This window comes from Sarcophilus harrisii, chromosome 5 (assembly GCF_902635505.1).
Source record: "Sarcophilus harrisii chromosome 5, mSarHar1.11, whole genome shotgun sequence".
In the NCBI taxonomy this organism is placed as follows: Eukaryota; Metazoa; Chordata; class Mammalia; order Dasyuromorphia; family Dasyuridae; genus Sarcophilus; species Sarcophilus harrisii.
The window spans coordinates 236,349,412-236,362,627 of record NC_045430.1 but is presented as its reverse complement, the minus strand read 5'-3'; the positions used below and the strand labels follow the sequence as shown (position 1 = coordinate 236,362,627).

Sequence of the window (13,216 nt, the reverse complement as noted above, 5' to 3'; positions counted from 1 at the left end):
TTGTGGCCAAAGAAGAAGTAAAATAATATGAAATGGAAAATAGATAATTTTTTATATTAAATTGAAAAGTTTTGGCTAAATAAAATCCATGTAGACATAATTAGAAGAGAAGCAGCAAACTGGGGAAAAAATTTACATCCAAGGATTCTGATGTAGGCCTCATTTCTATAATATATAGAGAATTGACTCAAATTTATAAGAATGCAAGCCACTCTCCAATTGATAAATGGTCAAAGGATATGAACAGTTTTCAAATGAAGAAATTAAAACCATTTCTAGTCATATGAAAAAAATGCTCTAAATCACTGTTGATCAGAGAAATTCAAATTAAGACAACTCTGAGATACTACTATCCACCTCTCAGATTGGTTAAGATGACAGAAAAAGATAATGATAAATGTTGGAGGGGATGTGGGGAAACTGGGACACTAATACATTGTTAGCAGAGTTGTGAACTGATCCAACCATTCTGGAGATTAATTTGGAACTATGTTCAAGGGGCTATTAAACTGTGCACAGCTTTTGATTCAGCAAGGTCTCTATTGGCCCTCTATCCAAAAGTGATCATAAAAAAGGAAAAAGTATTCAAATGTGTAAAAATGTTTGTAGCAGACCTTTTTATAGTGTAGAAACTGAGTGAATACCCATTAGCTGGAGAATGTCTGAATAAGTTATAATATATGAATGTTATGGAATACTATTGTTTTATGAGAAACAATCATCAGGATGATTTCAGAAAGGCCTGGAGAGATTTGCATGAACTGATGCTAAGGGAAATGAATAGAATCAAGAGATCATTGTATACATGGCAACAGCAAGATTATATCATGATTAATTTTGATGGATGTGATTGTTTTGAACAGTGAGGTGATTCAGGACAATTCCAATAGACTTGTGATGGAGAGAGTTATCTGCATCCAGAAAGAGGGCTGTGGGGACTGAATGTAGATCACAGCACAGAATTTTCACCTTTTTTGTTATTGTTTGCTTGCTTTTTTGTTTTATTTCTCATTTTTTCTTTTTGATCTGATTTTTCTTGTACAGCATGATAATTCTGGAAATGTATATAGAATAATTGCACATGTTTAATATATATTGGATTACTTGCTATCTAAAGAAGGGGTTGGGGAAAGGGAGGGAAAAATTTTGGAACACAAGGGTTTATAAGGATGAATGTTGAAAAATATCTATGCATTTGTATTTTGAAAATAAAAATGAAGAAAAAAACGATTTAATAGTACTAATTCTCTTGTCTTATATTCTAGATAGTTTGTGTACAATCTATAAACTTCTTGTGTTTTAATACTGTAAATAGAAAATAGACAAAAAATTCCTTAATGGAAAAAAAAAGATAATGGGAACTGTGTTTCATATCATTCTTTGTATTTTCAGTGCTTTTACAATTCCTGGCACATAGTAAGTGATGAATGCTCACTGATATGAGTTAGTAATAGGCAGCTACTTGGTAAGATGAATACAGCATTGTACTTGGGGGCCAATAGGAGCTGAGTTTAAATTCTTCCTTGGATATTTACTTGCTCTGTGATCTTGTCTATTTCATTTTACTTTTTCCAATCTCAGTTTTCTTATCTGAAAAATGGTGATGATAAGTGAAGCAGTTCCATAATAGGGTAATTGTTGGGATCAAATGAAATCAAGCCTGTAAAGAGTTTTTCACATCTTTAGGTGTTTTGTAAAGATTTATTTAGAGACAGTATGGAGTAATAGTTAGAGACAGTCTTAGAGTTACATTGTAAATTGTAAATCAGATGACAATCTGCGTTGGTAGAGAGAGTTTGCTCATAGGGAGCTCCCTATTCCAAATAAATCATAGATGATGAGTTATTATTTGTCACCTCATGGTTTAAGAATGTCATTAACACTACAGTGATGGTTCAAATTGCTTCTGAACATTAATAATAAATACTTTGCAAAACCTCTTTTTGAAAAAATATTTATTAAACACAAATCTTAATGTAGGCAAAATATTAAAAAGGCAATGTAGGCAAAATATAAATCATCAACTTAGTTTAATATGCCATAGTACACTAAAAATACCTTTTCCTCTGGACTGATGATAACAAATATTGACCTAATTCCACATTTTAAAAGAACAATGTAAGTTAGACCTAGCCACATAAATTCTGAAAATTGGCAGGAAAAGCTCATAAACCTGCCAATGTTACTAGACTCAAAAAATTTCCAGACAACTCATATAAGGACTGTCCACATAAAATGATTAGGAATTTATTCTGTGAATCTGTGCCCTTCCCCAACACTATCCCAAATAATTGCAAATCTACCTGTGTGACACTTCATTGTGGTGATGAAGACAGAAGGCGAAAACTTGAGGATACAGTGGAGTATAAGTAGAGCATGAATTAGTCACTAAATTTTATTTTAAAACTCATGTTTTATTTTGATATCATATGTAAGTATATGAGAGAATAGGACTATTCCCCACCTTCTTAGCTTATGTTTCAATTGAGCTTTTACAACAAATAGTTTTATTTGAGAAACAACGTATGAGAATCGAATGGAGTAACATTTCACTTTTGTACAAGGTAGCGTTTAGTAGAGATCGGTTCTGTGAAGAATATGAAGGGGATATTGAGGAGACCCAAAAAGACTGATGATTTTATTTTCTAATTCTTTAAAGTGGAAGGACTAAAAGAACTGAGGAGTGAAGGATGACTTTATCAATATTAAAATATGGAATTAAAAAATGATTCCAGGAATTAGCTGTTCCTTGTCTTCACTTATAAAATAGGGGATAATAGAGATAAACTATGGTATTTGTGGAAGAAAGAGGCTTTAAGTTGGATAGGGGAATATTTCAAGGATATAACATATTGGAATGGATTACTGAAGGAAAATCTTCACTCTTGTCAATATGGGAGGAAATGAGAACTGGCAAACATCTGGTTAATTAAGCAAATTCAACAGCTAACCCGATCAACTCAGCCTCTCCAAATAGACTTTGAGACTTCAATTGTTCTGATTGCCTTTCATTATTGATCAAATTAACCAGTTAATTACTAGTCTTTGCTTTATGCTTTATTGACACAGTCAAAGGTCTTACTTGTCTTACAAATAGAATGCTTTCTTAGACTTCTGGTACGGACTACCTTTTATGAAGAAAAAATGGAAATGGATGAACAGACTTTTCAAAGTCATTTATTATCAGGATAAAATAATTATGTCTGGGAAAAACCTTCTCCACAGAGGTTTTAATAACTTAAAAAGGTTTTCTTGCTACTTCTTCCTGATCTAGCATTTCTTAGTACTTTAAAATTTTATTTTGTACCTAGTCACTATGATAATAATTCCTACTTATGGTGTAATGGATTTGGATTTAGGAGACCGTAATAAGTGGCTTGGCTTTTCCTATCCCTATGACTTTGGACAAGTTACTTGTTTGTGACCCAAAAAATTATATACTACAGGAATGAGCTTTGAATTGAATTCAGAGGACCTTGATTTAAAAATATCCACCTTTAAAGTTTATTATCTGTATTCCCTTGAGCAAGTAACTTAATGAGGCTTGAAGTCAAGAAGACTCATTTTCCTGTTGATGTCAGATACTAGTCTTGTGACCCTAGGCAAATCATGTAAACTCTATTTGCCTCAGTTTCCTTATCTGTAAAATGGAAATAATAATAACAGTTATCTCCCAGGGTTATTGGGAGGATGAAATGAAATAATAATTGTAAAGCCATTATCACAGTAATGTTACTTACTTACAAATATTAAATTCCAAATAAATGTTAGCTAACTAGCTCATCTGCAGAATGAGGGAATTTAACTAGAAATAGCTTCTAAGGCACTTTCCAAGTCTTTGATTCTATGACTTGGACTTGTTTCAAATACCACCTACTATTGTGTCTCTCTGATTATGTCATATAATTTCTCTTTGAGCTTTGTTTCCCTCATCTGTTAAGTGGACTAGATAATCTCTGAGATCTCTTCTAGCACAGAATCTTATGATAATTATATAAAATTTTATCATTTACAAATTACTTTCCTCATAGGGAATGGTATAAGTATTATTAATTCACTTTTACAGATGAAAATCATAAGATTCTCTCCTTTCTTTTTTTTTATTATAATAACTTTTTATTGACAGAACCCATGCCAGGGCAATTTTTTACAACATTATTCCTTGCACTCACTTCTGTTCCGATTTTTCCCCTCTCTCCCTCCACTCCCTCCCCTAGATGGCAAGCAGTCCTATATATGTTAAATATGTCTCAGTATATCCTAGATACAATATATGTGTGCAGAACCAAACAGTTTTCTTGTTGCACAGGGAGAATTGGATTCAAAAGGTAAAAATAATCCGGGAAGAAAAACAAAAATGCAAACAGTTTACATTCATTTCCCAGTGTTCTTTCTTTGGGTGTAGCTGCTTCTGTCTATCATTGATCAATCGAAACTGAGTTAGGTCTCTTTGTCAAAGAAATCCACTTCCATCAGATTACATCTTCATACAGTATCGTTGTTGACGTATATAATGATCTCCTGGTTCTGCTCATTTCACTTAGCATCAGTTCATGTAATTCTCTCCAAGCCTCTCTGTATTCATCCTGCTGGTCATTTCTTACAGAACAATAATATTCCATAACATTCATGTACCACAATTTACCCAACCATTCTCCAATTGATGGGCATCCATTCATTTTCCAGTTTCTAGCCACTACAAACAGGGCTGCCACAAACAGAAAATCATAAGATTTTTATAGATATTAAAGATCATAGATATAGAATTAAGAGGGACCTCAGATACCTCCTAGTCCAATCCCATCATTACACAGAAGAGGAATTTAGGCCTCAAAGGGACTAAGTGACTTGTCCAATGTTACCAGGTTAGCATGTGTGAGAGGCAGGCTTCTGATTCCAAAGAGTGATTTTTCTGAAAATTAATTGACTTACCCACAGATGCGATATTCCTTAATGGTGAAGTCCACAATTAAGCCCAGGCTTTCTCACTTAAAACTTGACTCCAAATCTTTGCACTACAATGCGTGATACTTTATAATATAATCTGTAAAGCACTATATCTAAGAATCTACTGTGACTACAGGAAATCCTCATGAAATATGTGGCATTTCCTTTTCAGAATGCTAAATAACTAGATTTATTCTTTTGTACAATTTATCCAGTGCCAGACACATTGTCTGATTCTTTTTTGGAACAGACTAAATTTATGCTGTCTCCGCGATGCCAACCCATCTAACCAAGTTTGGAACCTGGACAAACATCTGGATAATTACCTGAATTTTCCACTTTTTATCTGAATATATTACATCTTGGACTATGTGTGTAGCCAGTGTCAAAACAATGTCATTTTCACGAAAAAAAAAATTCCTGTTTGTTTTGCATTGTACAAATGTTACTTTAAAAGAAAAAAAAAAAAAAAAACTATGTTTCCACATCCTTTGGATATAGTATTTAATGTAATGTGTGTTTTGAATTTTTTTGGTTATTGTTTCCACCTTGAATTGAAGCATTAATCCAGTATTATGCATTAATCTTATACTTAACAGAGAAATTTTCAATCTGCATCCCAGAGTTTTCACACTGGGAGTCTTGCAAATAGATGAAACAAAAAGCCTATTCCCTCCTCCCAAGGAGGGTAGAGGGGGGAACTAAGATTGTATACCATGTTATTTGGAGCTAATTTTTGATTATATCAGGATGTCATGAGTTTTTGATCAACAATATAAGCAAAAAATTTGAATATATAACTTAATTTTAAAAATTAAGCTTGTGGCTACAATGAGTTATATAATTCTTGACATGTGTTTACCTTGATAATTTATTTTAAAGCAAAAAATTCTCCAAAGCAATACCAAAACTCTTGGGAACAAAATGATCTGTTATCACAATTGACTTCATTTTCTAAATAAATATTAATCACATTATTTACATACAAGACAAGGTTGTAGGTAATATACAGGAAGTCAAAGACAACAGCAATCATTTGTCAAGTACTTTACAAATATTAGCTCATTTGATCCTTACAACAATTCCAAACTACTATTTTCTCCATTTTATAAATGAGGAAACTGAGGGATGCAGAGATTAAGTAACTTGTCAGGATCACCTAGCTAATAAGTGCCTGGGGCAAGATTTGAACTCAGATTTACCTGACTCCAACTCCAGTGCTTTATCTATTATACCCCTTTCCCAAGAGGCATAGAAGGATTTTAATATGCTGAAATACTTGACTGTATGTTTGGTTCTTGGTTCTTGACAGAAGTTGTCATTTGTGAAAAATTATCTGATGACTTTTAATTATATTCCCAAAATATATGATTTCATTGATGTTTATGCTCTTCATTCCTAGTGCCTTATTTTGACAAGGTCTGTTATAGTGGCCAAAAATCCCATCACCTGAGGGTTAACTGTATACTCAGTGATGAGGTTCTCTGTACTTAGCTACACTGATTCCTGGACAATTGCCTTTTGCTAAATCTGGGCTCATAGTCTTTTAAGTTTGAAAGGACCTGATAGATCTTGCTTTTCATCAATATAGTTTTAAGAAATATAGAATCACTTAACAGAAGAATGATGAAAAACTGGAATAGGATTTTAGCATCAAAAAGTTGATCTTTCATTCTTTTATTGTTTTTCTACATTTGAAATGAACTTTATTTCTTTTGTTTGGTTTCTGGTTTATGATTCCCAAAGAAGTAATTTATTAAATGAAATGTTATATATCCATATAAAAGGATAAAAGAAGAGATGAGAAGTGATAGACAGGATGACAGGTAAAGGGTGAGGTGGGTTAGAAACAAAACACTGCTAAGGAGGGACAAAGGGGAAAATGATGACTGTCACAGTTATATCTCTGTCTTTATATTATATATTATAAAGTACTGAAATATACATGGTCCTGGATCATTGAGCAATAAGCCAATCCAATAAAGATTTATTAAGTACCTTCTATGTGTCAGGCATTATGCTAAGGACTGGAGATACAATTAATTAAAAAAAAAATTAATTCCCATCCTTGAGGAGCTCACAATACATTGAAGCAGGGGAAACAACACCAACAAAAGCTGGGGTGAAGAGGAGTAGGGAAAGCATGGAGGTACCGAGCATGAGGACATCTTGTTGCATGAAGGAAAAGCAGCAGATGCAAAGTAGAGTAAGGTGAAAGTCTAGTTTCTGCCCTCTGTAAAGAAAGATATTAAGAGGAATCTTTCAGTCTACCTCTAGTACTCCAAGCAGAGGGGAGAGGAGGCTGAAGAAGATGATGGCAATCAAGGCTTTAATTAACACCTTGGAAATGAAATTAGAAGTAACTGTCCTAGGGACATCATATGTAATAAGACATAAAATCATAGATTCAGAGTTGGAAGGGATTTTCTAAGCACTCTAATTCAACCTCCTTATTTTAAAGAATAAGAAAGTAAGGGTCTTGAGGATTAAATGATTTGACTTAGGTCTCACAATCAATAAGTGTCAAAGATGACTCAAATTTTCTCCATTGCCAGTTATTTTTCCACTGGACCATCTCTGGGATATTTATTTGTTTATTTCACTTTGAAACGGCATAATACTCACTAATGTCAACATATACCCTCAGGGTTTTGGCTTTAATTTTCCTGAAATTTGACTTTTGGAGGATTGGATTTGGATTCCAATCCAACATGTATTTTGAAGTTTCTGTTGTAAGCAAAAAGGACTCCACTGTTCTGGAAAGTCAAAGATAAAATTAAAAAAAAAAACTTGCCTTCAAGAAACTTCTGCTGAGAAAAATAAAAAAAAATAATTTTCTGAGGAAAGTAAACACTAACAATTGGAGATAAGAAAAGGCTTCTGGTTGGAAGTAGCACAGGAGCTGCTCCTTTAAAGAAGTTATAGGTTCTAAAAGTTAGAAGTGAGGAGGGCATGCCTTCTAGACATGGAAGATAGACTGGGAAATATAGTAGCAAATGATGGGATGCCATGTTTGGGGAACATGAAGTGGGCCAGTTTGTCTAGAAAAATGAGAGTATCTTTACTACTTGTTCAACTTCTCAGAGATCCCTCTTTAATAATGTTTCCTTTTGAAAATTTGAACCAGGTGAGACTGACTATTTCACTTAGTTAATTCTTGCTGTTGATAAATAAAATGAAAGTTAAATTCATCTTGTACAAATTTACTGCTCTTGAAAATCAAGACAGAGTCATAGCCTCTCTGGCTAGTCATCATTCCTTTATTCCTTTCTCTAGGTAAAGCCATTAGTCTTTTAGCTGTAATGATACTGGTTGGTGACAGTCTTCACAATTTTGCTGATGGTCTTGTGATCGGAGCTGCCTTCTCATCTTCCACCGAGTCAGGGGTGACAACAACCATTGCCATCTTATGCCATGAAATTCCACATGAAATGGGTAAGTCGACCAGTTTTCTACTAGTTGTCCTCTAATAGCTGGAAAATCAGTCATGCTTGGTGTGTAAGCTGATATCACTTGATTTCTTTCCTTCTTCTCTCTAGCATATCATTGAATAGTAAGTAGCTTCAGGTCATATTCCATTTAAATCTTGGGGAAAAAAGAGAAGGCAATATTTCTGTAGCCCAAGATAAGATTCAATCTGACATTTTCATAATATTTCCCAAGGATGGAGAGTGATAGTTTGTGCTTCAGAGCATTCTGGATGGGAGAATGTCATTTTCATGTAACATCACTTTAAATACCTTTGGCTGGGACTAGAAAATCTGAATGTTATATGTGGGAAAAATATCAAGAGGGGGAACCTTATCCAATATGTCAGCAAACAGACCAATGAGGAAAAAATAGAAATTTAATTAAAACCAAACCATGGCTTCATCAAGCTGATTTATTCGAAATGTTTAAAGCCAGGCATGAAATTAAAGTGACAGGCATATGGTAGCAAATAGACACAAGGCTCTTTTTTTCTCCTGGATATGTTTTAATAGCCCTGTAATTCAAACCCTGTCTCTTTGGAACTCATAAGAGATGGACAAGGCAAGAAGGTCAGTCTTGGTCAAAAGTGTATAATATCCACTTTGTCTTCAGTAATCTTTCTATCATGTTCCAAGGGAGTCCAGGATTTCTAGGGTTAACTGGGGTTAACTGGGGATCTCATGATGGAAGACTGGAGCAATACAAGCCCAAATGGTGATAGCAAGGAACTCTAAGGGGGCCTCATTGATGCTTTCAGTCTGTTCAGCCTTACAATATTCTACAGCCAGCAAAAAAAAAAAAAAAAAAAAAAATTTGTCAGTTGCTGATGTACCCAAGCTACAGGGAGATTGGCTAATCAGTCATTTCTTTGGGACCCAGATGTTAGCACAATAAGGAAGGCAATGTGCCAAAACTTCTGGTACTGGAGGAAGCAGATGTGAGATTAAGCATGAGTGGGAAACATACCTGTGTTTCCCTACTGATGGTAATTATAATTATCCTGTAGGTTTAAAAATAAAGCTAAGAATAGTTTATATATATTTACCATGTGGAAAAAAAATGTAATAAATACTGAATTTAATACAATAAGATCTTATTTTAAAATGTAAAAACTATTATTAGTTTGCAGGTTATACAAGAAACAAGTATGGATAGGATTTGGACTATAGGCTATCATTTGCTTACCTTTGGTCTACCCTTAAGGAAGTAAAAGATAAAATGTTTACAATATAGATCAAGATTAAACGTGGATTATGGATACAGTTTTCCCACTCCCATCCCTGAGGAGAACCAGTTGTCTAACACTTACCAGCACACCCTTGACTCAAAGCTAGCTGCTTCAACTGTATCCATTGCATGAAAGATGTCAAACTCTCAACCCATAGACCACAAGTGGTGGTCTATGGTACAAGCTGAACCAGATCAAAATGTAGTTGGGAAATGTTTCTCAGAATTAAAATCCAATTCAGCATAAGGAATATTAATTTGTGATTTTGTAAATCAAGATGCAGCTGACAGAGTTCTGCTTTAATTTGAATTTTCTACTACTGCAATATATCACACTGCCTCTTAAAAACTATAAGGAACGAACCCTCATTTCTAGTGCCTCATCTTTTTGGGCCAAAATTATTCTATTGTCTGAAAACATCCGTGTCTTATACAGGAGACAGAAAGGAAAAGGCAGGATTTTATGGTGGCAAACAAAAGAATTGTCTTAGTGTGGGTTGGATTGTACCTTCATGTTCATCTATATATTATCATCCAGAAAGAGCTGAAGGTTCATTCACATGCTTCTTATTATGAATGATTTGTCCATAGCACTGTGTGCCAGTAGTATACACCCTGAGGTCAGCAGTGGTCTGGGGCCCCCACTTTGTTGCATTCCTGATATAATGTCACCCCTTTGTCCAAGGGCAAACATATGTAACAAATATCAGGGACCCATATCACAAAAGATCAGGTATGGACCAACTATCCAGTCCAGTTCTGCCCTGTTTCTATGTAAGACCTGACTTCCTGGTCATCCAGCTACTGCTTGAAGATCTCCTTTAAACAGATGTTGCCGGAGCCAGATCCTATCTGCTTGTAAAAAATGGCTATTAAATTTCAAGGTGAGCATTTCCAACTTGGGGAATTGACAGGTCTAGATTTATTGTTTGATTGATGAATGGAGGCTCATGAAGTTGATGACTTGAGAAAGTGGTGAAGAAAACAGTACTGAAGATTAAAGTGAAAACTATGTCATAGGCACTTTTTCCCTTTGGGGAGAGCACACTCTTGGCTTAGTGTTAAGTTAAATAGCCAAGTCTATTTTTAGATCACCTTAATTATCTGGAACTTTTGCCCAAGATCAAGCCTATAATAACCTGGACCTTTTGGTCCTAAGTATGCTCCATGACCAGAGATCAAAATATGAAAAAAGAAAGACCTGGATCATCACAACAAAAAGCCAAACTTTAAAGATGTTCCTTTATTTCATCAAATGGGGATAACTTTTATTGATCACATTTTGAAGCTATGTTTTAAAATCCACAGGAAGATTTGGGGGGAGATTTACTCATTCTATTTCTTAAAGGAGTTCAATCAGACCAGGTTCTAGCATCTGATTGAGTTCTGGCACATCCTGTTCTGTCTCCCATCCTCTTTTCCCCACACCAGTGATTATCTCTCACTGTCTAGTACTCTCTGTCCCCTAAAGGCCCAGACCCCCATTGGTAATTCCCTATGTCTCAACTTTTCTCACCATTACCCAAATTTATCTACATACTATTCTTTCATGGCCCTTCCCTCTGCCTACATAATACTGAATTAATACATTATCTCTTCCTAGTAGCCTGTTTGTGTTTTAATAGAGGTTATCTAGAAACCACTTTTGCAGCAAAAATATTGCTATCCTGGCTGGAAATCCAGGACTCATGAGATTGGTGAGAAGGATATGCAAGCATTTAATCCTGCCTATGAAGATGTTTAAGTTCCCTGACTTTTTTTTTTAAATTTCAAGGTCATTCTTTAATATTGTTAACACTGTATGAGGAATTAGAATCATGGTATCCAATGAAATGGTAAAAGTCATTTAGTCCAGCCCATACTTGAAGCAAAAATTCCCTCTGCAACCTTTACAATAGTCATTCAATACCTACCTGAATCCCTCCAATTCCAAAGAACTCAATTTTTCTGGAAACAGAGAAATGGAAACAATGGAGCTGCTTTGCCTCAATCCAAAACAGTCATATATCTCCTCAAAGGAAGGTGGATTCATTGTCCCATACACCTCCCATGTTGTGTTTTTACTAAAAAGCAAATAGAAGGTTGTTTTTCATTTCTGTTTCTGCTTTTAGCTGTTTTGTTTTTCCCCATATACAGTCAGTCAGTCAGTACCTGTTTAAGTAAAGAATAAATACCACGCCACAGATATGATCTCTTAATTTCAGCTGGCAAGTTCCCAGGCAAGAAAGATTTAGAAACTCTGGGAAAGCATGTGATTTGACTTTGCATTTATCCAAGTTGAAAATGTCACAGACCATCAGGAGCTAACTGGGTTGTCATGGGTCACCAAGTACAAGCTATCTTTAGGACCAGTTAAACAAAAGCAATGATTGAAACATAATTTCTGTTCACATCCTACAATGACAATTAGCAAATGAAGCAAAATATTAACTGATTACTTTATATTCTCTATATATGCCATTAAGCTAGCAATGTACTGTACTGAATAGAAAACTGGCCTTAGAACAAGGAAGAAATGAATTCAGATCCTGCCTCTGAAACTTCCTGGATGCATGACCCTCAACATTATAATTTCTTTCCATAGGCAATTTTCTAAGATTCTAAGTTATAGAGAAGGTACTCTATATGTAGAAGGAGATTTCAAAATCAGGAGCTCCAACCATCAGTGAAATCATAGTCTCTATCCTTATCTCAATATGTATATTATGTGATCATTTAGCCATCCACAAACAATTTGATTACTAGACTACTACAGCCATTCTATAGGATCATAGATTTAGAATAAGAAGAGATTGCAAAATTCGTCTCACCCAAACCTGATTATAGGAAATAGAAGCCCAGAAAGGTGAAATAAATAACTGGTACAATGCCACATAAGAAGCAACAGAATCATTCCCTGCTAGGAGGGTCCTTTATTTATTATTAGTGGAAATGGAACCTCTGACTCCAAATTTAGCACCCTTTCCTCTGCACCAAGTCTATTCTCAATCTATAATAGGGATAATTTATTATTATAGCAAACATTTATGTACCAACTACTATGTGCCAGACCTTCTGCTAAGTGATTTATGAATGTTATCTCATTTAATTTTCATAACAACCCCAGGAAGTAGGTAGAAGCTATTATTATCCCCCTTTTATAGATTTTATAGATGAAGAAAACTGAGGCAGACAGAAACTAAAAGACTTATTCAGGCTTTCAGAGCTAATATGTATCTGAGGCAGGATTTAAATCCAAGTCCTCTTGCCTCCAATCCCAACTGTCTATGCACTGTGCCACCTAACTGTCCCTGTAAATCTTGCCAGGGATAACTTGGAAAGTGTAAACTTCCTTCTGCTAAATCTTATTTTTTCCCCTCTAACTTCAGGAGATTTTGCTGTATTGTTAAGTTCTGGACTTTCTATCAAGATTGCCATCTTAATGAATTTTATAAGTGCCCTCACAGCTTTCATAGGACTTTATATTGGCCTCTCAGTCTCAACGGATCCATGTATTCAGAACTGGATTTTGACAGTCACTGCTGGGATGTTCCTTTATTTATCATTAGTGGAAATGGTAAGTATCACAGTT

The 13,216-nt window shown here is 34.8% G+C and overlaps 1 protein-coding gene across 2 annotated transcripts in view; it reads left to right on the top strand.

Annotated features, from left to right (window-relative positions):
- SLC39A12 (solute carrier family 39 member 12) overlaps nucleotides 1–13,216 on the top strand; it is a 100,377-nt gene that overhangs the window by 66,032 nt on the left and 21,129 nt on the right. For both annotated transcript variants that reach the window (XM_012551261.2, XM_031939901.1), the window contains 2 exons: nucleotides 8,224–8,382; nucleotides 13,014–13,201. In XM_012551261.2, the coding sequence (XP_012406715.1) occupies nucleotides 8,224–8,382; nucleotides 13,014–13,201 (347 nt within the window). The remainder of the gene's footprint in view (nucleotides 1–8,223; nucleotides 8,383–13,013; nucleotides 13,202–13,216) is intronic.